The sequence below is a fragment of the Haemaphysalis longicornis genome, unplaced genomic scaffold (assembly GCF_048455015.1).
Source record: "Haemaphysalis longicornis isolate Haplotype H1 unplaced genomic scaffold, Haemaphysalis longicornis Haplotype H1 scaffold_1, whole genome shotgun sequence".
Classification (NCBI taxonomy): domain Eukaryota; kingdom Metazoa; phylum Arthropoda; class Arachnida; order Ixodida; family Ixodidae; genus Haemaphysalis; species Haemaphysalis longicornis.
Genome location: NW_027526203.1, coordinates 396,239,471 through 396,265,577, shown reverse-complemented (window position 1 = coordinate 396,265,577; position 26,107 = coordinate 396,239,471). Strand labels below are relative to the sequence as shown.

The 26,107-nt window shown below is 48.3% G+C and overlaps 1 protein-coding gene across 3 annotated transcripts in view; it reads right to left on the bottom strand.

The window, feature by feature from the left end:
- The window catches only part of LOC144155335 (uncharacterized), a 30,406-nt gene extending 18,338 nt beyond the window's left edge, over positions 1-12,068 (bottom strand). Inside the window, exons 1-3 of one of the 3 annotated variants that reach the window (XM_077686695.1) lie at positions 11,764-12,065; positions 10,555-10,640; positions 5,087-5,288 (exon numbers count right to left, since the gene is read on the bottom strand). In XM_077686695.1, coding sequence (XP_077542821.1) covers positions 5,087-5,180 — 94 coding nt within the window. In that variant the 5' untranslated portion in view covers positions 5,181-5,288; positions 10,555-10,640; positions 11,764-12,065. Of the gene's footprint in view, positions 1-5,086; positions 5,289-10,554; positions 10,641-11,763 lie in introns of all 3 variants that reach the window. The other 2 variants (XM_077686696.1, XM_077686694.1) reach the window with 2 other exon arrangements.
- Between the last annotated feature and the right edge of the window lie 14,039 nt (positions 12,069-26,107).

Below are 26,107 nucleotides of genomic sequence, written 5' to 3'. Positions count from 1 at the left end.
CCAGGACTTTTTGTTATCAATGCTAGCCAATCGCATGCTCCCAAATGGTTTATTTTGGGCAGGCGTGTTTCAACAGTTACTGATTACTTACTAAAATGCTGCTTCACTGACAGTAGGGATTAGAACGCTGGCAAAAAAAATTAACCGTTAACATATTTAGGGAAATTGGAAGCCTTCCAGAGCTGCAGATGGAAAATATGCAGGCAAGCACTAACTTATTACCGCTAGCCGTTCCTCGCGATCACCAGCAGCGGCGAACGGCGATGAAGGCACGAGCAGGTGGAGATGCACCTGCTCGCGAATAAGAGGGGGAAAAATTGACCGACGCCACATACCAGCTAGTATGGGCTTGTACCCAAACCACGTCCATTCCCCCTCCCTGGAGCAGTGAGATGACCAGCTGCCTGCCAGAGGCGCAAGTAAAACTTGAGTCTCGCGCAAGAGCGGCTGCCAAGGCTCGCAGCTTTCCGGAAGGCCACCTACAAAGGCTATGACAAGCTGCGCCGCAGAACAGGCCACGATGCCATTATATATTCGATAGCGGCTGGTAAACGGCGCTTAGCGACAGCGTACCACGGGTAGCAGGCATATACCTTCCTGTTAGGCCCCTTTCTCTTCCTAATTTCTCCGTTCGCCAGCCACTTCACACTTCATGCGCCGAGTGAGAGCCCCGCATGTTTCCTGCCAGATCCCTGCATGGCGCGGCTGGACGCGGGGGCCGATCGACCACGGAGCTCGAGCCTTGACACCATGAGGGCCACGCGGCGGAGGGGAAGCTGATGTACTGCATCCAAGGATGAAATACAGGCCGCTGTAGTTTGTCTAACAGGAGCAGCTGGAGTGTTATTTGCGCCGAGCTGGTCACGCGCAACGAATGGCCTCCAGCCGCACGCCTTACGCGCTCCTTTTCTGCATGTCCCTGGCGTTCGTGTCGTTCTTCGCGTTTCAAGCCTGCCACATGCCGCTCACTGCCACGACCTTTTTGTTTTTAAACACGAACGTACACCTATAATACGATCACACATTTAAATGCGCCGTGTGTGTCTGTCCTCACTCCGTCCGTGTCCCCCTTTTTAGCGCAATCATTTTATTTAAATTCAATTTGGTTCACCCAACCTAATCCGCTTCCTTGCCTACAGCAGTAAAGCGGTTACCAAGGCATTGGCTTCTCATCACCGAAGATGCGGCAGCATTCAGCACCCTTTGTCCAAACTCAGCGTGGCCTTCTTAATTACCTCGATAGCTGCCAGACATTCAGACCTTTGTGGCTAGTTTCTTAGCATCCGAGGACTCACTGTAGTCCGAGCACGGGTATTTGCAGTGTAGTTTCCCAAGCCACTGCTTAAGAAAAGTGTGGTCGTGTATATTTAATATACTGCCGTATCCATAAGTTTTCCTCGTGGTTGATGAGCGGGGGGGAAGGGGGGGGGGTGTATAGGTTGGGACTTCAAACTTCTGCCTCGCTCCTATGTGCGACCATGCAACTTCAAAAAATTTCTTCTCCCTTATAGGAATATTGCCCGACTGCACCCACGTTAAGGTAAGAAAATTAGCACACGTCAGGACGCAGTGATTACGTAATCGACAGGTTGATAGAAGACAGGACGAAATTGGAAGAAATGCTCTGAGACCTAAATTGCCTGTTTATGGGGTGGTTCTGTGCGGCTCCGTAAATGGTGACGGACTGCTCACTGCTGTAAAGGCTTGCTCTGGGACCAGTGACCTGTCACACCGGAACTGACGATACGTAAGCCGCGTTAATGTCTTACTGCCGAAGCTGTTTATATTTTGATTTTTTTCTTCGTGAATTAAAAGAACAAGACAATTGTTCGTATTTATAGTTGGCATTGGTTAGAAAGCTATACTAATTTCCGAATAAAAAATTATAGCTAATTACTGCAATAATATGCACATACAGCACTTTTCCAGCGGTGATCTTCTCGTATAACAGAGTTGAATTGCGATTGAAACTAAACAATGCTGTCACGTGTACGCATTGCTACCTACACTGCCAGCGTCGACCAGCAAAAAGGCGGTAGCTTAACGATACACACCGCGGTAGGTTATGAATCGCCGTTTGATTAATAATTCTGTTCGCATTTATCCAAAGTAAAAAAAAGTGGAATGAAATGTACCGCGCGCGGTGCAAGTGAAAACGGCGCGAAATACTCCTAAAGTACAGTGGAAATACAAATTGACGATGGTTGCCCTAGGAATTATACAAGCGGTTGTTAGCACTAGACAGAAGGTGAGCGTGGGAACCAATACAAAGTACCGCAAAGAATGAAGAAACAAGTGCGCGTTAGGCACCTGTAGAGGTACTGAGAGGCCTTCACTCTCTCTCCACCCCGTTTAACGAAGAACCTAAACATTCATCTAGTAATTTTTACGCAGACATGCGTTTAATTTTTGTGATTAGTAATGAAATTACTTGCATTCGTTTTATGCTTGTGTAATCTGATCACGGAATACCGCTACAATTTTCGCAGTAATCGGATCGTGTTTTTGTTACTTATAAGCATAACGAGCTCCTTGACTGCATATCTTGGAGTAACCGGCTTTCAGGTGCGATGGGACGCTTTCTTCGTTTTTGGCACAGGTGGGCAAAATACTCTGCAAGCTCGATCGTCCTCCGTTTATCCGCACCTTTCCCTTCCGCGGGGCAAACTTTGTCTCTACAAAGATGTCGACAGCCCCGGATCCCTTGGGGTTGAAGGCCACGGCGTACAGTCTTCGCTACTCTTCTTGCGCTTTGTTGAGAGCCAGATCGATAAAGGAAGAGCAGAACGCGCTGGGAGAAACCCCGACTGCCTGGTGTTTCTTGATGAGCTCGAAGCCAGGCACAGCGTAGACGGGCGTCCATTGCAACCCCTGTCCGCCACCCAGAGCAGATGCCTGCTGCACGCTGAATGTACGGGGCTTAGGACGAGATGAGACTCAGAGGCGGAAGGTTTTTTTCTTCTTCTTAGAATTCCTTCTTCTATAGAAAAGGAAAGGGGGCTCTGAAAATTTGTGAAGTAGCGTAGAAGCCCTGTTGGAAATTTTAGTGTACTAGCCCCGAACATTTATCCTAGTTTTACGCGCAGCCGAAGTTGAGGAGTTGTTCAGGACTCAATGAGTCCATTGCTAGCATCCGCGAGCCCGCGCCCAGGGGTGAACCTCGAGGCCAAAACAAATGCCGGCTCAATGATGTGGGCATCCATCAACCGTTTTTGCGTAACTGCCAGATTGAGTATTTTGCCGTGGCAAGTTATTTTTTGATGCTCAAGCAGTTTTTATGTGCAAAGCAATTGATTTTTATCAACACTTGCTTTGCTACTCAGCCATACACCCTGGCTTCTTGGACCTTCCTAATGACGCGGTGTTTTTTTTTTCGGTTATATTTACAAATCACCAGAAGATGCTAACCATCGCTGCTACATATTACTGAGTCTGTGGAGTTTTTTATATGTAGATAAGTTGACAAAAAACCGTGGTTAGCATGAATTGTAAAAGCTACGCCCATAAAAGGCCTTCTCATAAGCGATTAAAATAATTTTACTCTAAATTTTGGTTTCTTCATCGTCATTTATCAGCCAGGTGCGCCTGCATTCAACGAACGAATTGAGTTCACCGAGAAAGCAGTGAGTGCATGACGACTGTGACGCGTCTTTTAATGGTATGAAACACTTTTTTACGTTATGATTATGTAAGAAAAATGGTAGAAGGAAGACGACAGCTCTTCCTTTTTCTATCCTATCAGCCATCCGCACAATGGCAGCTCTATGCCGTAGTCACAAGTATGCACCCGCTATTCAAAACATTACTACGATTGCCAAGCACATAGAAGAAGTTATCTACCCTGACTAAATCGGCATTCCCAATTAAGCACAGTGATGTAAAAAGGCAGCCATAATTCGCAACATAAATGCAAATCTGTGGCCGCGCTTGTCGTTTGTATTTGCACTTCGGCGTACACCGGAGTGTGACTATGAGTAATATTGAAACCCACACCATAAAGCCACATAATAAAGCAGGAACAGAAAGAACTACTGCCGCTTGCATTATGTACCCGGTGGGTAGCTCGTGGAAGCACAGATTCGCCGACAGGTGCCGTACACCGCACACGCCCAGTTCCCTTCCCGTTAACTCACCTGTCAGGTAGCGCACGAGAGCTGTGTGGTAAAGTGTCATTGCCGTCCGAGATACGCTCCTAGCTCCACGCGACGAAGCAGAGAGAAAGGCCATCGGTCTTTGTCTTCTTTAATAAAGCGGCCCGTCATTCGCCGGTCTTTGCGAGAGCATTTGACGCCTAGATATCACCTTCACTGAGTGCGACGGGGCAAGCGATTTGGGCTGCGCCCAGACGACAGCTCATTCGTTCTCCGAAACGCTTTGTTTCCTCACCTGAACGGTCAAGGCTAATAGACGATCGAAACGAAAAACAAAATCGAGTGTCGACAGGGACGTCGTAAATGACTCTCTATACTTGCGACACTCTTCCCGAAGAAGAGCGAGCACCGGTGCCCATCCAGTGCCCGAGTGCGCTCGCGTACCGAGCATAAACCGAAATGGACATGGAAAAAGGTGAGAGCAAACGGGTCTGGTTCCGTTAGAGCCGTGATGGAGCAGGTGTTCTACCTCGAACGTTTTCAAGAAGGCGCGTGGCCCAACGTTTTCAGGTACACCTATACCTATGGTTTTTTACTACGCAAAAACGAAAAGAGTAAGGAATGAGATTCGACGACGTGTTTCAAATAGTTACAATATCTATACTTGTTTCTATAATACAGAATAAAAAAAAGTTAGGGCGAAATATGTTTTGCGCGGCTGGACTAGATATCCAGCTTTTCACATGTACGCGTTCACTGGGACATTTTTTTTTCTCTAGCAACTAAACGAAGTGCTCTGCGCACAGAAGCACGTGCAGGAGGACAATTTTCCAAAGCGCAATGTTGCCAGCCGGACCCGCATTGTTTTGTTTTCGCGCTTTGAACAAATGTCACTCCCAGGAGGCCCATTGCGTCTCCCACTGCCAGCGCGTTTTAGCGCAAGCAAAGCACTAGCGACGGGAGGGACAGGCGACCGAAAATAACGCCACACTCACCTCTTCCGCCGGCCGGCCGGTGCGCCTGTTGGGTGTCATCGTGGTCGATGGTCGAGTTGTAGCGCTTGTTCGTGATGAGGAACGCCCGAGGCATGGTGGCCGCCTCTAAGACAGGCCCAGTGACGGCGGCTCCGAACAACGACCCGAAGAGCGGCCCGGGGTCCTTCGCGCACGCGTTGCTTCGTCTGGCCCGCGGCGTCCTCTGCAACGGAGTGACGTTTCGGGATGCGCGAGAGCTCCTCGGGAGGCTCCTCCTACGCCTCCTTTTCAACGTGCTGGGGGGAGGGGATAGCGGCTGCCGGAGGAAATCATGTAGCAAAAACAACAGCAGCGTGCGTAACACTGATCGTCAGAAGGAGACACGCGCGGGGGGAGAAGAGAGAGGGAAGGGAGGATCGTGTGACGTCGGCACCCCCCGCCGTACACTACTCCCGCCCACGCCACTACTGCCCTTGCTCGCATTCGGCTGTTTTTCTTCTCTTTACCCTCGTCTCGTACGAGCTTGTGGTGTTTTAGACCAGTGTGGTGAGCTCGACGGGCCGGGGACTGAGGGCACGCCGCCGTGGCTGCACCATCTTTTTTTTGTTTGTTTGTTTATTAGCCACTCTGTCGTTCAGCTGGCGAACGCCTATGTCACCTTGCTTTTCCTAGGAGTAGTGGGACACTCGAGAACGCTGTACCTGTTCGCTTTTTTTTTATTTGTGCCTTCCAAATGCACAACATGCAGGCTTTAGATATCGTGGTTAATTTTCTGGTCGCGACTTTTTTAATAGGCTCCTCGTTTGGGCGCATTGCATGTTCCTTAACATGTTTCGGGATCTCCAACTTCCGTTTTCCAGTTTTTGCAGTTAAATTTCTTCTTTTGATCGTACGGGTTTACTCTCTCGCCGACGTTTTAAAATACCGAAATGCCTCAAGGTTTTTCAGAAAATATTAAGTAAATAATATATACAATTCAGGAAACCAGGCTACCGGTGTGTGACGCGCCGCTAAGCTACGGTCTGATGAATAGGAAAACTAACAGAAAGCAAATTAAAAGGGGTTTATTGGCCCATCAGAACTAAAAAAGTCACAACATTAATACTAGTTTGATTTGTAATTGGGGATAGGTATTAACGGCTAATCCTTAGCTGCGGCAATTTCATCCGTTGAAGGATTGGCATGTAAGCTAGATGATTTTGAGCGCCCCGTGATTCATGCTTAAGACTTTTCTTCGTATATTCGTACTGTAAAGTTATGGCGACGTCCTAAAGCCTCCATCTGCGAGCGATTTTTTTATTTTTGTTTGGCGTGGGCGTAAACTGTTGTAGTATCAAATTGCTTATATCAGGCCATCCTTTATGCAAAATTATGCTTTACAGAACGGCTGTCGTCCTGTTCGTCCCCATTACCGGCGGATCGTGCGAGCAAGTAACGACTTTCCAGTAAGAACGTCTGAGCTCCACTGCCAGAAGAATTGCATTCGCATTGCGTAGATTTCCAACGCCTCCCCTTAGAAACGAAACGGAGCTAACCAATAAAATTTTCTGACACGGTCGTACTAACAGTATCTATGTGCTGAAAATACACACACGCTCCAGTCATGGACCGGTACTTTCACACTGTAGCAGTGGCGTTTCCAACTACGCGTCGGTTTTTTTTTTCTGTGTCACAGTGTGCATAGTAAGGTATCGATTGATGCACAGGTCTGTTAACCCCCATTTTTCAAAGCCCCTGCACAATTCAACATCGTGCATGAATATCAACATTCTGGCCGTACGAACGGTGACTCACATTTAATGTGATTTCAAGAGGTTTGCTTCGTTTCTCAGAATGGCACTCGTCGGAGTTTTTCATAATTTCGATAATCTGAGGGTTTTACGGGCGAAGCTCCTCTTGCTCGGGCCCTGTCCCGTCCCTCGTTGCTGCTGTATACGGCACGGCACATTAATGATGATTGTGGCAGGATCCCCCTAGGGATTAGCCAACCAAAGGTTGGCCGAAGAGGACAAAACGTTCAACGCGTTCGTTGCTACCCAACAAGGAGTAGAGGAAGAAGAAGAGGTTGCCGTTCGTCGCCTGCGAGCTCAAGACACGTACCGGGGGTACACGACACAAGACGCTCTGCAAAAGGCGACGGCCAAGATGGCTAAAATGTCACACACCGAATTCGCCAACTTACCCATGAAGATTCTCATCGTCCAAAACAACCCCTACATAATCACCACAAACATCGACGTCGTCGACGGGCTTGTCAACGGAGGGGTGGAAAGCTTGACGTGTCGAGTCTTTATATGATGTGCGGGCGAATGTTTCACGGTTTTACCGATGAGCATTTTTGCTTCGCCCCTCTCATCATCATTCACTTCGTGGAGATGGCGGAATTTCTTTCGGGCTGCTCACACTAGAGAAAAATTTCGGATGTATAGCGGTCATAGGCACCCACTATTGCAAACACATTTTACCTAACTGGTCTGGGATTATACACGTACGAAAGTGTAAGTGGAGTTCACAAGCGTGGGCCACGCTTTCCCGTAAAAAAAGCTCAACGTTTCTACACGTGACTGGAAATTTTGTTCTTCTTGCGTGCTTCAACGCCGGAGCTCGAAATAAAACACCAACCCGAGAACCGTTACCCGCACGCCACGTGCAACTCCGTGCAAGAGGACTTCTCAATAGTACCAAGCTTCACATTTCATTTGCGCTGACCCAACCGTCTGAGAGCAGCAGATGTTTTCTTCGAAGAAAAAAAAGAACGCAAAAGCAGTTTGCGTACGCCGGGTGAGCAACAAGTGTCCCGGCAGTGCGCTTTGCGTGGGGCCGGAAGACACATGCGGGGTGTCCCGTGAAACACGAGTGCGCTGTGCTTCCTTTCCCATCTACCAGCGCGCAGACGCAACGAACTCTTTGAAAACCCCCCCTCCCCCTCCCCCCCCCCTCCAAAAAAAAAAAAGAATAAGATGAAGCAGAAAACTGCGGCCGCCCATCTTCGTTTTTATTCTTCGGGAAACAAACAGTCGCTTTTACATTAATATTGCCGGTTCTCGTGTTCCACAAAGTGAAACTCAAAAAACGAACGGTTCAGTAAATAAACGAGGGAATGTTTAGCGCTTCATACATGCCTAAAGCCAGCCGATCCTTTTCTCCTGACTGTGTCCCCGCACCAGGGAGGTTGCTTTTTTTTCAGACCACTACACTTTGAAGGTGTCTTTTTTTCTTCTTCGTCCTTCTCCTTCTCTGCCATCCCCTGCCTTGCCTGTTGCATCCCCCCGCTCTCTCTCATCGCTCTGCGGGCGGCGGGAGTCCGTGCACATGTGCGAGTGCTAGTGTGGTCTTTGCACGTGTGCAGAGCTCCGTGCTCTTGATTCGGGCGCAGTGCGGTTGTTGTTTCACTCGCCGCGATTTTTTGCCATGCTCGAGGGCCGCGGACACCGCAGCACGCACGTGTGGAGCTGTGCGCTGAGCTCGCGATCGAAGCCCAAGCGGGAAACGGGCACCGCGCAACACACCGCCGTATCACGCACAGGCATACATGCCAAACCACCGGAAATTTACCGTTATTTTTTTTAATGAGGTGCTATTTAACTGAAAACTAAAAACACCGGAGGTGCAGGAATCGATATTTTTATCATGTGCAAAAAAAAAAACAGTCAAAATTGTGTAAGGGGCCGTTTTGGGGCTGTTTTTACTGCTTTGCAATAGACAGGAAAGTTTTGGCCGTGCCGTGGATTGGGCGGGTTTGCGCTTTCGCGCCTTCTATGTACTCTTGTTTATACAGGCGGTGAAACAAAACGGCGGTTATCGCTTATCGCATCAGGCTATGGATTGAAAATTGGACAGAAAACCCTAAGACTACATACGTGTAGGAAAAGAGGCCATGGTTTTTTGACATGCCCTACCGTTTTCGTAGCGTTTCCATGGAGAGAAATCAGCATATCGCTTGTACTGAAAATCAGATTTCAGTTACTGCTCTGGATGGGCTGCCCTAAAATAACCGCACATACAGTTAAAAAAAAACAAAAAAAAACAAAAAAAACTGCGGTGGCTGAGTGGCTAAGGCATGCTGCTGAGCATGAGGACGCGGGTTCGATTCCCGGCCGCGGTGGCCGCTTTTCTGATGGAGGCGAAAAGCAAAAACGCCCGTGTGTACGAGATTTGGGCGCACGTTAAAGATCCCCACGTGGTCAAAATTAATCTGAAGCACTCCACTATGGCGTGCCTCATCACCTGCGTTGCGTCGGCGCATTAAACCCTACAATCAATCAATAAATCAATGGCAAAAAAATAATCGTGGCACAATGACCAAGAAACCGGTAAATGACGGCCGTTTTTAAGTACGGATCGGCAACCGGCCAGCTGTTTTAAAAACCGGTCGGGCCGGTCCAAAACTGGAGAGGTGGCAACCCGATCTCTTTCCCGCTCACCTCTCATGCTGTTTCTCTCCCGTCTCGCTCCTCCCAAGATAAACACGCTAGTAGTTGGCTCAAGTCAATTTAAATATACCGCGTTCCACTGCTCCACGCCGAATGTCTCGATGCCAGCGCTGCCGTACGGCGGAGACATGCGTGAATCGAGGCGCCCTAATCCACGTGCGTTCCTAGCGGAACGTGAAAACTATCTAGTGGAACATTTCGTTACTGTTTCCGTTTGATTTTTAAAAATGCTGCTAAACAAATGGCGGGTGACCGCTTTTGTATTTTTCTTGACGTATTTTTCATTAAATCAACCATCTGTGGGACAATCTACTACACCCGCACGTGTAGCGTAGTGAAGAGAATAAAGCTCTCCCGCCCCGCGCCTCGCGCCATGCCCTTGACGTCATGCGCGTGGTGCCGGGCAGGCATTCCTTCCAACATGGTGTCAGAAGTGGGATGTGCTGACCGCTGCTCTCCGCCTGAACGACACGTCAGCACACCCAACCAACCCTCGTTCTGAAGCCGCTCCTGCGACCGTAGGCTTCAGGGTCCGGATGGAAAGACTCTGCGCATCTCGGGACTGGCAAGGCTTCATTTCAAGCTCAATGGCCGAGAAAGCGTGGAAAACGTCTACATCCTACCTGGTCTATGCACAGCCCTACTTGGAAAACCAGCCATCACCAACCTTGGTTTATTCCCGTCAGTGAACAATGTGTTGGTATCACTTCCACTCTACGAGGAGACCAGGGCAGAGCTTCAGCGAATGTGCTTGGAAACCTTCTCAGAGCTGATTCGAAAGCGCTATCTGAGTCCCGAAGAAATGAGCTACACCTACGGTTACAACCAACCGTCGAAGCAGGACATCCAGCACCGCCCTCCCGAGTACATCGCGGACCCGATTCTGTTTCGGCTATCGACACCGCCCTCGATTCCCCGTGGCGGCCCCCTCCTACCCTCGCGGCAAGCAACGCCCGACAGGCGCGCGCGACAGGCGCCCGCGGCACCCTCGCGGGGAGACGAGCGAGCCGTGGTACAACAATTTCGCCAACAACAGGGGTGAATCGCTGCTCGAACCTTCGGTCTCCTGGCTGCCTGACGGCGAGTCCTTTCGAACCACCAGCGCGCTGGAGAGGCCACCCGCGGCGGATACGGAGACGATGCTGGAAAATAGTAAAGAGGCCCGTGCTGCCGTGCGAGGGGTATCCATAGCCCAGCAACACAGACCATCAGAGCAGCAGCACAGACTATCGCGTATGAGGCAGTTTTCAGACTACACCCCGAGCAACGAGTCGCTGTCCGCATCGACCGAGGTTCTCCTGCCGGACCCCACAGCGACGGCCAAGAAGCAGAAGCGAGGGGACAGTCGCAGAAAAAGCAACGACGACACGAGCGGAGGCGAGAGCTTTCACCAGGGCGACACGGACAAGAAGCGGCACGGCACCAAGTCCATACCATCGCTTCGCCTGAGGCGGTCAACCTGGAACCGTGCCGCGGCGAGCTAGTCCAGAGAGGCGGCTCCGTCGGAGTGCAAGCAGTAACCTTCCTTGAAAGAGGAGGATGTGGGACAATCTGCTACACCCGCACGTGTAGCCTAGTGAAGAGAATAAAGCTCTCCCGCCTCGCGCCATGCCCTTGACGTCATGCGTGTGGTGCCGGGCAGGCATTCCTTCCAACACCATCAGTGTATTTTTATAAAGAAGCAGTGCAAATATCACTTACTGTATTGATGCCTTGCCTCGAATATGCGTAATATTTTGTTCTTACTCAACAATGTTGACAAGTATTAACACTGCCACCACACTTAGCCGTTTAGATTTGGCTGTGGGTATACAAACTTATTGTTCAGCGTCTGCCTAACTTTGGCCGGGCGGCTGAATCGAGTGACAGACAGACAGACAGACAGACAGAAATTTTCGCCTTTGAGTAGCCCAGGAAAGACTATCGTCTCTAAAAAAGAGAGAAGTAGCATAAACATTTCCTGTTGGAGCTTAAACGCTAAGGGTCGTTGGACAGCCGCGGACTTGTTACCCCAACCAAGCGATTGGCATTTCTTGTCTTTTCTACAATTTACAGATTCAGCACGAAATTCTCAGCGTTCAGTGCGAATGAAGGTTTGGCACACAAATGAGCGACTTCCCAGCGCCTCAAAGGCCGCGTTTCGCCACCAGGGAGGGTTGCTGCGAAGTTGCTCGGTTCATCGCTAGCATGCAGGCAGCCGAAATAACGCCTCGCTCTGACAGAAGAAAGAAAATCAGTGAGTACCACCGGGCCCGACGTGCTTACCTGGTGTCTCTCACTGTGATGCGGAGCCGGTCGCGCCGGCCAAAGGCGTGCTAGCGCTAGGCCTACTTCTCATCGATGTAGACCGGAGGCGATGGGACATGCTGTCGGCGGCGTTCCTCTGGGGTGCGCCGCGTTGCCGGTGCGTAGGTAGCGTCCGCGACCTGGCTGGACCCGGCGGGGGTCTCGGAGGAATGAGGCCCGTGACGCTGTGCAGACCCCTCGCAGACGCGACCAACCACCTCCGCCGCGCTGGAAATAGCCGGCCAACAGGTGGAGAAGGCTGGCAACCACCTTGTCCCGAGCCCTGGTCCTCGCCCTCGAGCTTGGCCACCGGCGCTCTTTTGGGCGCCGGCCAGCGCGCATGCCCGGCCGCCTGCCAAGGCGCCGCTGCTTCCGCCATGGCGCCCCGAAACCAGGACGCCGACCGTCTTATTCGGCGCCGCTCCCTGGTTCTGGCGCCGCGAAATGTGGCTGCACCTTGCTCCCCGGGTTCAACGCCTGTCGGGATGCAGAGAATTTGGCACCTTTCTTGAGCGCACTCGTTTTCGCTGCCCTTTAAAAGCCCACAGAGCACTTCCACAGTCGATGATGATTAAGACAATGGTGGCGCATTGCATCCTTGAATTAATTGTTGTTGTTGTTGTTCCTGGTGTATTGGCTCATACCCACGTGGGGGATTGGCCAGGAATTGGGCGTGAGAAGGGCTAATGCGCCCTCTTACAACACCGGAAACTTATACACCTCGCTATTTATACGCAAAAAGAAAGAAAATGGAATTGGTTGAAAGTTGTAAGTGGATTTTTGAGTAGAACAACTGAGCTTTTTGGACCGGAAAAACTACATGCAAGAATTAAAGCTAACAGGGCAGGCGCCTGGTGTCGGAAACGTATGCATGAATGGCTGCAGCCACCCCTCGGTGGCAATATCCCAGTGATGTGGCCCCAAAAGATAGTAGAACGGGCATGGAAATAGGCAGGCCAATTCGTCGCAATGGCGTGGCAAGATGACGTTGCCTCATCAAAGAAAAACCACGGCAATGCAATAGGAAGTCTCCTGATCACCGCAGACAGCACATCGGGAGCAGGAGGCTAGACCAGCCCGGTGCATATAAAAGTTGAGTTGGGGGACTCGACATCTGAAGGTAGTTAATGTGACCTCGCATTGTCGAGATTCACAAAAACGGGTATTCCAATTATGTTTTAAATGGACATAATCTTCAAAATTAGTGATGATTCCTTCCTGCACTCTTGCTAGGCGTTGGTAGGTACGAAACCTTGCTCCTGCTACAATGAAGGGAATAGGGCACAGGTCAACTGGAGGGCCATCTAACGACGATCGCGCCATGGAATCCGCCTGTTCATTAAGCTGTAACCCTTTGTGACCTGGAACCCAAATGAGGCAGATGTCCCGCAAATGGGAAGGCACAAGGAAGTTGAATGTACGAATAAGAGCGGAATTTTCGGATGAAGACAGAGCAGAACAAACCGATAAGAAGTCAGTAATTATTGCTACGTTAAAGTGCTGCGGAGGTACGTCTTTTAAGGCCAGAACTATCGCTAGGAATTCGGCTTGAAATATCGGTGTGAAATCAGGTAAACGCAGCGAGACTGACCAGTGAAGGTGTGGACTGAAAATTCCCACACCTGCTCGCTCCTCACGCTGGGATGCATCTGTTGCAACTATTGCATAATCCTTAAAGTTTGCCACATGGTCGTTGAGTATTCCTGTTAAAAATCGCGACGTAAGCATTTTAGCGTTACTGGCGAAAATATTATGGAAAGTTAGAGGCGCAGCAGGAACGTCACAGGGCATTGTCAGTACTGTGGGAATATTGATACTCAATGGTGAGAGTAACGTCTGGGCATAAACACACTGTGGTCGAATGTACCGAGGCCACCAAGAGCTGAAAAAGAGTGCCGGCTGAGCAACCATCAATGAAAAATATCTGCTCTGTGGAGATTCAAAAATCCTCATAACCGTCAGTGCTGTTAGTAGCCGAAACCGAGACTCCAGGCACGGAATGCGGGCCTCCAAATACAAAATGTTATTGGCCATGCACCTGGGGAGGCCGAGGCATAATCTCAGTGCACGATGCTCCAACATAATAAGCTTTCTGAGTTTGTAATCTGGTGAACCGGAAAAGAGGGCGCAGCCAAACTCTAAAATAGGACGCATGTACCCCCTGTAAATAAAAAGTAAAGTGTCCCTTCTCATTCCAAAACTCCTATTGCTGAGTCTCCGCAACAGTCCAAGTGCCCGTTCCCCTTTGGTCGCAATATGGTTTATATGAGGGCGCCAATCCATTCTCTGATCATATATTACACCCAAATACTTCAAAGACGCCACCTGAGGAATAGCCGCCTCCCGATACGTCAGGCAGAGGGTAACCGGAGCAGATACCGGAAAAACAATAACAGCGCACTTATTGACGTTAAGTTTCAAATTTATGTATGTTAACCACCTTTCGATGGAAAACAAATATGCCTGTAGCATTTGATAAAGAACATGAATGTCCTGGGCAGCAGAGAAAAAGGCTATGTCGTCAGCGCAAACATAAGTACAGACTTCCTGATTTATTGTAATTGAGCTCATTAGTACATTAAATAGGATGGGAGAAAGCACCGATCCTTGAGGGACGCCCCTTGTCTGATATAAAGTCGATGATTTAAAGCCATTTTTCGAACAAAAGAACTTGCGTCCAATTAAAAATTGTTGGATCCATGAAAGAATGTACTTGGGTACCCCACATTCTTTAAGTTTGGCTAGCAGTACGCTATATTCCACGCTGTCATACGCTTTAGCAACATCCAGTGTGACGAGTGCGCCTACCTGTTTGTTTCTGCGCGCAAACTGAATACGGCTCTCCAGGTCAACATGGGCGGACCAAATGGAGCATCCCGGACGGAAGCCAATTTGATGCGGACTCAGAATATTTTTACTGGACAAAAACTGGACTAATCGGCCATACAAAATTCTCTCTATCAATTTGCCTAGGTTGCTAGTTAGTGCAATTGGTCGAATATTGTCCGGAATAACACCTAGGCTGGTGTTCTTTAGAAGGGGGACAATTTTTGCGATTTTCCAATCTGCAGGAATCCATGATTTTTCCAATTAAGTATTTATAATATTCAATAGATCGTCAGGAGATTCCTCAAACAAAAGTTTTATCGCGGGAGTAGAAACCCCATCTGGCCCCGGGGAGGCTCCCGGCAGCCGCATAATAACATCCCCCATCTCTCCCATCGTGGCAGGGGAGAAGTCTACAACTGATATACTTTCTACGACAATGGGTGATAGTGTAGATGAGAACCTGATTTGTAAGTCCTGGGTGACCTTGTCGATCGCATTCACGATTTCATCAGACGTTTCCACGACTGAAACATCGTTACTGCGATTGTCTACACTCTTGCGGTTACGCAAGAAAGCAAAGAGAGCACGTCAGTTTTTTGTATCTGAAAGCGCCGAGAAACAATGCGAATGATGCAGTTGCTTGGCCGTAGAGATTGTTCGGCGGAAAATAGCCGAATAATATTTAAAATTTGACCAGTTATCGGGACTCTGATTATGAATGAACTTCTTCCACGCTGCCTTCCTACGCCGATAGTCTCTAGAACAGTCCTGATCCCACCAGGGGCTTATACCTTCTCTCTTTGCAGAAGCAACAATGAATTCAGACTTCTTTAGTGAGTTTTTCAATGAGGCTGTTACCTTCTTAGCCCTATTTTCCTCAGACTCATTCGGGAGCGATATGATAGCCGAATGCAATTTTTTTTCATAACTTCATAATTTACCAACGTCCGCAATACCCGTTCCGGTGTACTTGGAGAGACAGCTACATGAAAAACTACCGGTATGTGGTCGCTATTTGTCGGGCAATCGACAGTACTCCACGAAGAGACTGACACGCCCTTTGCAAATGTTAAATCCAAGACAGATCGCATTCGGCTCCGGAAAAATGTCGCACTACCCGTGTTATAACAAAGAAGATTGTTGGTGGACATCCAGTCTAATAATCGCCAGCCACAGGTATCTGTTTTAAAACCCCAACTGACGTGATGTGAGTTGAAGTCAACGGCGATCACGAGGTGTTGCTTACTCGACGATAGAGCAAGATCTAGGGGACGTGTGATAGTCACTCCGTTAGGGAAATATGCAGTAACTAAAGAAAAAGAAACGCATCCAGGAAGGCACATATGAATCGCCAGCAGTACGCAGTCCGGTGACGAGGACTGAAAATACAGTTTGGCTTTGTGGCAAAATTTGGAAGATACAAGAATCAATAATCCACCTCCCCGGGTCTCCCTATCTAATCTAAACACATGAAAATCCGGAAGAGTGAATTGCTTATCCTTGGACAGCCAAGTTTCTTGAAGGAGAATAATATCAGGACATTGACTGTTAATGAGACATTTAAGATCTGTGAGAGCCGCAATTATCGAACGACAATTCCACTGAAGAACCCGGAGGGACATTAGGGGGAGTGAATAGCAGCCATGGCTGCCTCCAAGATGCTTTTTTTAAGCTTAATTTCTGTTTGGCCCTTTTTAGCTTTTTTGGATTTCGATTCTGTGGGGGAAGTAGGTTGTTGCGAAAGTGATGAAGTTGCCCGTTTACTTGTCGAAGCAACCGGTAGCTCTAATTCCATTTCAAGTTCACAATCTGACTCCAGAACTGGGGAGGAAACCTGACCCTGTGAAACCACAGGAGACGAAGGAGCCAAAACCTGCATTGTCGTTCATCAGGCAAAACCTGCATTGAGGCGGTCATCAGAGCCGGGCTAATAGCCTCGTTGGAAGTAGCCGTCTGGAGGGAGATTATCGATGAAGGGTTCCTCGCGAGGTTCTCCCCTCGCACCGCTGAAGCCTGGGATGTTTGACCCCTGTTAGTCGTGGACAAAGGCTTCTAGCAGACCTGCTCCTGGGAAACCGGCGCAGGCAAAGACAGGACTTGCACAATTTGTTGTGTCTGAGCAGACAAAAGATTCGAAACCTGTTCCTCACTGACATTTGTCCCGAAACCTCAGGCAACACCTCTTTTAGTGCCATCGCTATTGCCTTCGCAAGAGAAGCCTCATTGGTTGGGGTGTGGGGGGCGGTAGCACCTGCATACCCATAAGCTCTCTCTTTGACTATATTTACCGCTTCTGAGCGGGAACAACGGCGCTTTTCCAGCACCTCCAAGACCCTGACTTCCGTTGCGCGGGCTGGGCAGTTCGAGTAGTCCGCTGGATGAGCAGCTCGACCGAGGCAACATATAACTTCATTCGCAGTACACTGGCTAGCGGAATGATCGGCCCCGCAATTGCAGCAGCGAGTGGAGGATTTACAAGTTCCTGCAGTGTGACCATAGCGCCAGCAGTTCTGACATTGGCGAGGACGGGGGGACAAAGGCTCAACTCTGTAGATCAGGAGCCAGACTTTGATTTCTGAAGGGCATGAGGAGCCCGCAAATGTGGCGATCACTGATTCTGTAGGGGTGCGGACATTGTCCCCCACACGAGAGCAGCGGTACACCGCGATCACACCGGTATCCAGAAACTGCTCGAGGAGCTCACTTGGGGAAATGTCCACGTCAACTCCGCGGACAATCCCTTTAGTACACACAAGATGAGAGGGGACAAAAGGCCTTACCGGGAAAGAAGCAAACGACGAGACCTTCAGCAGATCAACCAAGCAGGGCTTATCAGATGACTTGCAGGTAATTCCGTCCTTCCCGTACGGTCGCACCTCCTTAACACTCCTGAAGTGCTCACTTGCGGCTTGCAGGTCTTTTTGGATGGTCTTGAAATTTTTTTACCTGATTGCCCCACCATTGGTCGAGACCATCGCCACCGGGACAGCCGTCACGCCATTCTGCAGGAAGGAATCCAGAGGCAGGTCCTGCGCCAAGAGACCAGCCGACCAGGGAGAGGACCCCTGGCCGGGAGAAGAGGTAGACATGGGAATTGCCTATCAGATAACGGAGATAATATACAAAACCGATACCACTACAGCGAAGCACCGATGCCTGGCCAAACCCAACGCAGAACGCAACGTCAGGAGAACGAAACGTACTCCACTCGTGCGCCCATCTACTCAAGGTACATTCACCTCTGTGTTACTAAAGGGTTCGCGTTTGGCAGAAGCCAAGGTGTATGTTTTTATCATAGAACGTAATATATACCTGACACCACGCAATTATTTGTACGTCAAAGAATCCCCATCATCATCATCACCGCCGCCACCGCCATCATCATCATCTTCGTAGTGAAGAGCTCGAAGAATGCTCCTCCTGGGAGGTTTGAAATTGATTCCCTTTGGCTATCTAATAGACCGCAGTTCCGATTTGTAACCTTATGTACCTAGGCTATTAGCAAGGTTGGTGCTTGTTGGAGAGGCCGAATAAATTTTCGGAAGCTACGTGACAACATACCTTCCTCAACGGCTTCTTCTGGCAGCGTCAAGCAGCAGCGGCAGCCTGCTGACGTCCACTACATGATGAAGGCGTCTCCCACATCGTCTAACCGCTCCTATCAAATGAATCCATTCTTTGTCCCCGAATTTTCTCATCTCATCACCCCTCCACAGAACGTAATGGGAGATCAAGTACGGTAGGGGGTCTTACGGAGCTTGGCCTTAGTTTCGAGTCAGGACCGTTCCATTTCTTAGAGGGAATGGGTACACCTGCGCGGGTCATTACAAGGCCAGACCACGGCTGCAAAGCCTTGATCATTTTTTTTTCAACCAAGCCCCGCCGCACCGCACACCATAAACGTCCTTCCGCAGGCTTCGATGCAATGCACCTGAGTAATCATTCGCTGCTTCCAAGGAAGCAAATCTGAAGAATAACAAGTGCGGCATCAGGCAGTGAGAGATCATGGTTTCATTGCGCATGTTCGCAGCCCTGAATAACTTTCTGAAAACAAATCGCAAGTGTGCGTCGTCACTGGCTAACCTGCTCATTGATCGCAACGATTAATTCTTCAAATGCGTTGCGGTGAAGCAGACGCACGGGTGCTTTTAAATAACATCTCGTTATCATTGCACTTATGCCCGTAAACCACATTTAGTATTATCATCATCATCGTCGTCGTCGCCGTCGTCATTATCTTCATCATCAGCCTCATCATCAACATATCTACGCCCACGGCTGGGCAAACGCCTCTCCCATGGATCTACATTTATCCCGCTCCTGTGCTAACCAATTTATCCCCGCAAACTTCTTGATCTCATCTGCCCCATCTAACTTTTTGCCGCCCCCTGCCACGATTGCTATAGGGATCCCCTCCGTTACCCTTAATGACCAACGGTTATCTTGTCTTCCCATTACATGCCTTGCCCACACCCATTTCTTTTTCTTAATTTCTACTAATATGTCCTTAACACGCGTTTGTTCCCTGATCCACTCTGCTCTCTTCTTGTCCCTTAATGTTACACCTATCATCCTCCGTTCCATTGCTCGCTGAGTCGTCCTCAATTTAAGTTGAACCCTCTTAGTGAGCCTCCACGTTTCTGCCCCGTAGGTGAGTACCGGTAATATGCAGCTGACATACACTTTCTCCTTGAGGGACAATGGTAGACTGCCATTCATTATCTGCGAATGCCTGCCGAATGCACTCCACCCCATTCTTATCCTTCTAATTATCTCTGCCTCATGGTTGGGATCCGGGGTCACTACTTCTCCTAAGTATACATATTCGCTTTCCACTTCCACTGCCTCGCCACCTATCTCAAACCGCTGTGCTCTCCCGAGGCTATTGCACATTACTTTAGTTTTCTGCATATTAATTTTCAGTCCCACGATTCTACCCTGCTTGTCCAGCGTGGTAATCATGCTATGCAATTCGTCCCCCCAGTTACTTCGTCCCCCAAGGCAACGTCATCAGCAAATCTGAGGCGACTGAGAATACTAGAGGATATCTTCCTTTCACAAATGCTGGGAACGTGGCCCGACCGGTCAAAGTGAGAATTCTTTGAGCTTGGCGTACGCGCCACAAATATAACGATATAACTCATTTCAGCCATTCGGAAAAGAGCTGTTATTTGTTCAGTGGCCGTTTTTGTGTGGTGCCGCAAGACTCCGACCACAAAAGTAATTATATTTAGAGCAAAAAATAGAGTTGTCGGACTTCACGAAAGTATTAAATATGCTGAACAGGATATTGCAATAGTCAACGAACATAAAATCATTGGTGTCACATTCTCTTCTCACCTTAATTGGGACACGCACGTAAAAAATATATGTAGTAAGCTCTCTCTTGTAGCCGGAGTGTTGTCGCGCTGTCGACAGTTACTCCCTGTGAAAGCGAAACTGCAAGTCTACTACGCGCTTTTTCATTCTGTGGTCAATTACTGTAGTTTAGTTTGGTTAACAACTAGTAAAGGAAACTTAGAAAAAGTACTTAAGTTGCAAAAAAAAGTTCTCCGTTATATTGCAAACTTTGATTATCTGTCTCCAACGCATGCTACTTTTTTACAACATAACATTATCAGAGTGTAATGTATATATGATTTCCGTATTCTTCACTCCTTTTATTTCTCGCATTGTGCCTTTAGGTATTTTTTGATGAATCTTTCTGTATTAACATCTAAAGTAAACGCATTAAACACAAGAAGCAGTGAGCCCTGGTTCCTTCCGAAATTTCGCAATAATTACAAACTGCAGTCATTGCAACATAACCTCCCATTTCTACTAAATAAATATCAAGGCTCTTCTAAGTTCTCAAAACAGGAACTAAGAACGTTTTTTGTTTGTAAACAATAAATATTTGTTGGTACTGCATTTTTTTTTCAAGTGGCTGTATTTGGTATTCTTCGCCAAACTGATTTTGTATTTCACTGTATTTGTGGATGTTGATCTTCAAAATTGTGACACGACCTATCATATTGTTTTTTTTTTCAATGTACCAGTGTAAAACTTATCATTTGGTGCTCTTTTTAAAATTATATGGTTGCATTATAGTATTTGTATAACGCTTTTGTTGTACTTCGAATGTATTGTGACCATGTTTTGTTTTTTTAGTATGGAATCGTGAAGCCTTGGTTAAGGTTCTCGGGCCCAGTCAAGCTGTTCATACTCAGCTTTTATCCCTTGAAGCCTTCCAAAATGTTGTTGTTGTTTTTTGAATTGAATTGAATTAAACAATTGAATTGAATTGAATTGAACTGAAAATAATGCTACACATTATTATGCTCACCTAACTTCCGCGTACATCGAGAACCATGCATCAGCACCTCAATCAATGACATAAAATCGTGCAACTTAAGCCCTTAGGGCTAACAATTCTAGGAATCTCTCGACAAGACCGATTTTGGAGGCACCACGCATGAGTTTTAAAAGCAGCGCCTCTCTTCGGGTACGCTTACATTGTAAGCGAGATTTGTTTGTGGTGAATGGCGTACGCACAAGAAAGGCCGCTGGTATCGTAACCTTCCAACCCCCCCCCCCCCCCCCCCCCCGCCGAATTTTCGGTCTAGCCGGGAAGGGGGCGATTGGACGAACGACGAAAATAACTAAATAACTCTGCCTGTAACAAATATATAGACCACCGATAATTGTTTTTGAGTGGATAAGCTACGCACCAACCACGTTCGGCTTCGATGTATGTTGCCACCCTGAAGATCAGCCATGTTTCAATGTCAGTGGGGGGAAATGAAAAATAAAAACAATCGGAAATACTACGTCATCTCGAAACTTAGCATTTTTTTAGTAAATTCCTTGCTTTTCTTTTCTTTTTCACGTTATTTTTCTTTTTCCTCCTTGCATGCCCTCCCTTTCCCTTTAAGGGGTACCGCCAGCCCCCCTCCCAAAATGAAGTCCTGCGTACTCCACTGTTTCTGATCAATTTTAACGAAAAATCTCGGGCCATCTCCACTAACGTGAAACATGGGGAGGGGCGAAGCATGCAGTGTATAAGTGTGTTCTTGGCGCCTTGAGTTTTTGCCCACGGATATGAAACCGTTGGGGGTTAGAGGAATACAGCTTTGCTGTAAAAGTCTCGTGCCTTTGAAGTACTAAGCGTTCTAGCACGAGGGGTTGGAAAACGAGTGTTCCGGTGTGTTCCTTTAGCACGCGTTTTTCCCACGGAGATGAAACGTTCTAGCGCGAGGCGTTGGAAAACGAGTGTCGCGGTGTGTTCCTTTAGTACGCGTTACGTTATGGCGCGAGGCATTGGAAAAACAGTGTCCCGGTGTTTTAGTACCGTGACTACATGAAACTACGACGACATGAAACGCTGACAGCCCGAGCCCCTAAGGGGCTTCGCCCATAAAAACAACTTGTGTTGGTTATGGTTAAGGTTACACAGCGAGTTGATCTGAAGCTGCCTAAGCGCGGTAACACCAGATTAAGGCAGTTCGCAGCGAAAATGAGCCATATTTGTAACCATGTGTTCTTAAGTGCTTCAACTACACACGTTCGTGAGCGTTGTTAAAAATACTACCAACTTCGCTGCAATTCTTCACGGAATCTCTCGAGAAGATCCACCTTTCTTGTTTTTGTTATTGATCTTTACATTGATTATTAGATTTTCTTTAACCTCCACATCACTAATATTGGTATTTGCCCATTTTGACGTCAAAGTAATGCATGCAGGATCTACCTATGCGCCGTTTTCACGTTTAAGCTTAAGAAGAATCCTTAAGAATCATTGACGCTGCATTACAACTTCTCCGTCCTATGTGACGCAGAAGTTGCATTAAAGCGAAGCTTTCTACGTCTCACTTGTGGCGGTGGCGAAAAAACACGCACTGCAGGAAAGCCAACTTTACACAATGAGTTTCCACGGAGGGCACATCAATCACACACCATATAAACAATGAGATGTTTTACATGCATAACAGGTTCCATTGTGGCAGACGAATACAAATTAGCGTCGTACGGTTAAGCAATGATGATGATGATGAAAGCATTCTCTAACAGGCGCACAGATGGCACGTTGACCACGCCACACGCTTAACCAGGTTGGTTGTGTAACCAGGTTGGTTGTGTGGGCTCTTCTGCACGCTCCCGCTCCATCCACAGGAATCGCCTTAAATAATCCCCATCCACCCGAAATTTTTGAGTAGATGACCTGATTAGGACCTTGGGATAACACCCAACCAATTATTTTATGCCAAGAGGATTTTTCGACGCCTTTTCGGGAACAAGAAGAGAACGCCGGAATCGTCTCCTTGGACCAACGCCAAAGCCGCCCGGCTGCCGACCAAGTGCGGAGGCTCCCCGCGCCGACGCCACGACAGCCGCGGTGCTACAATGAAGCCGTTTCAAAGAGACAAGAACGACGAGCCATCGACTTCAAGAACTGAAGAGATGGAGACCGAAATCTCTGGTGCTGTGAACCACGTTGAACAGAACGACGCCAGAGAAACCCACGCCGCGGAGATCGGCACCAACATGTACCTGCAGAGCACCGAGCCACGCAGAAACGAGCCCTACGACCCATCATGGAATCAAGCCGTAAGCAGGAGAACAAAGCAAGCGCTTAAAAAAGAACTCAAGGCGAAAGCTACAGCTGAAAGCGGAGCCACGTTGGCCGCCCCGGCGGAGAAGACGGCGCCGAGATTCAACGTCGCTTTCAAGAGAAGAACCCCGAACCTGCCCAAGGAAGACTTCAAAATTATCATTCGACCGAAGAAGGGGCTACAGCTGAGCTCCTTCACGGTGCCACAACTCACACAAGCCATCGCCAGGGCCTGTCCCAGCGGAATAAAGAACCTCCAAGACGCCATAGTTCGCCCCAAGTGGACGTCAAACATCATCCTGGTGAGCACGCCTACGCAAGACGCTGCCAACGAGCTTAGAAACCTGCAGAGCCTATACATCGGTGGCAAGAAGTATGACGTCGTGTCGTACGTCGCTTACTCAGAGCACGAGGTCAAGGGAGTCGTGCACGGCTTCGAGCCAGGTACCTCTTCGGCAGAACTATTAGCAGGACTGAGAGTGAGAACCCTCGATACCAAGATCGTTTTTGCACGCATGCTTGGGAAATCTACGACCGCTCTCATCACCTTCGAGGGAAATACAGTGCCGAGGGCGGTGTATTTCTATGGCGGTGAGATGACGTGCTACTTGTATAAAGCTACCAGACTGGTTTGTCAAATATGTAGAAAGACCGGACATCGAGCGGACGTATGCCCCGAACCCGACATCAACATTTGCGCACGCTGCGGAGAAGAACGCCCCAACGAAGACCACAGCTGCTCGCCACGCTGCGCGTTGTGTAAAAAAGGACATCTTACTGGCGCAAAAGAGTGCGAGCTGAAATTCAGAAACCCAAGAATACCCCCGGGCAACAGGAGCAAGCCTGCCAATCAACAGAAGCAACCCAGGTGGTTCGACGACGAATGGCCCGAGCTCCAAGGACGCCAAGTGCAAGAAGAAACACAACCAGCTGACCGCACCCCCCAAACGAGGAAGGAGGATGCCCTACAGAAGAAGAGAAGCAAAGAAGCCGTCAAACGGGTGAGCTGGACAGGTGTAGCCTCCCAGGACCTCAGGCAGTCTTTACAAAAATCAATTAAAACAGATGAAATAAACGAACTGAAGAAACTCATCCTAGACATTAAGGCAGAAAATGCTATGCTAAGAGAGAAACTAGAAAAATACGAACGCGCACAACATGACACAGGCTCTACCACTGCAGGCTTTCAGAATCCCAGAGAACAGTCGAGTGCAGACACGTCAATGTGGCAACAACTTCAAGACTTTAGAAAGGAAATGAGAGCCGAAATCAGAAGGTTGATAGCGGAAATGGTAATCTCCAGGACAAGTCCCAAAAAATCTAGCAAGAGGAAACTATCGAACACACAAGGCAGTAAGACCGTCAGGCACATCGTAATGCAGGAAAATTCAAACATGAGTACGGAGGAATCGGAAAGCGACGACGATATAGTCGCAGTGTACGGCACTAACCATGACGCCTAAATTGAAAAACACGCAAGAACAATTAGTGATATGGCAGTGGAACTGTAGGAGCATTAACAAGAAAACAAATCTCCTGGAAGCCTACATAGACAAGAAGGACATCAAGCCCGACATTATATGTATTCAAGAGGCAGGATGTCTTACCAACTTAAGGGGCTACAATAGAATTGATACATCCAAAGACACCAGGGTGTCTACGTACGCTAAAAAAGACGTAACATGCAATAGATACGATCTTTCTACGAAATCCCCGTCTGCCGTTCTCGTCGAAGTAATACCTATGCAAAGGAAATGTAAGAGCTTCTTTGTTCTCAACGTATACAGCCCACCGTCCAGCAACAAGGAGAACTTCGAACCGCTCTTTAGAGAAACAATGAATATAGTCGCCAAAAATACGTAATCCTTCTCGGGGATATGAACGCCCCGCACAAAGAATGGAATTATAACTTTGACTCTGCCAAAGGAAAAAATCTTGTCAATGCAATGGAGGCACTTAACCTGCACACGATAAACGACACAGCCTTCCCCACTAGAACGGGTAACAACCGCAGTGTGGATACGTGCCCCGACCTAACAATAGTTCCCGACATGGATGGCCTCACCACCTGGCTTAATACTAAAGAAAATCTCGGAAGCGATCATGACATCATCGAAGTGAAGACATGCTCAGACAACTACAGAAGAAGGCCCAGAAAACAAAAGATGACCGATTGGAACGCTTTTCGCGAAAAGCTAGGGGCCCTCGGTGACATACAAGAAATAGGCGCCTGGTCCGGCAACATCAAGGAAGCCTTTCATAAAGCAACCAAAGAGTACGGACAGGAGAACGAATACTTGTGCGTTGACAGCTACCTGATCGGTCTGTGGGACAAGAAACAGAAACTGTACAAACGATGGAAGAAGAAAAGACACAATAAGAAGCTCAAGCTTCGCATCAGAAACTTAGACAAACGGGCCAGAGATCATGCCAGCAAGCTCGCAAACCAAAACTGGAACGATTTTTGCGAATCGCTTAAAGGCACCCTGAACACCTTCAAAACATGGGCTATTATCAAGGGCATGTTGAACCCCGAAACAAGAAGGAGAGAAACGAGTCACCAACTCATCAAAGTGGCTCACAACTTCAAAGGTACTAACAACGAATTGATTTTGGCTGTTAAAGAGCGATTTGAACTGGGTCGAAACATCCCACCGGTACGCAGGAACTATCAAGGTAGCCCCAATGACTTACTTGATAGAGAAATCTCGAAGGAAGAGCTACAACAGGCTATATTGGCCAGCAATAAAAAAAGCGCCCCTGGTGCAGATGGAATAACAAACAATATGCTAAGAAACTTAAACGATGTTCAGATGGAGGCCCTGGCCAAATACATAAACGATTTGTGGCTCGAAGATCGACTACCCCCTCAATGGAAACACTCCACGATAACAACTATACCCA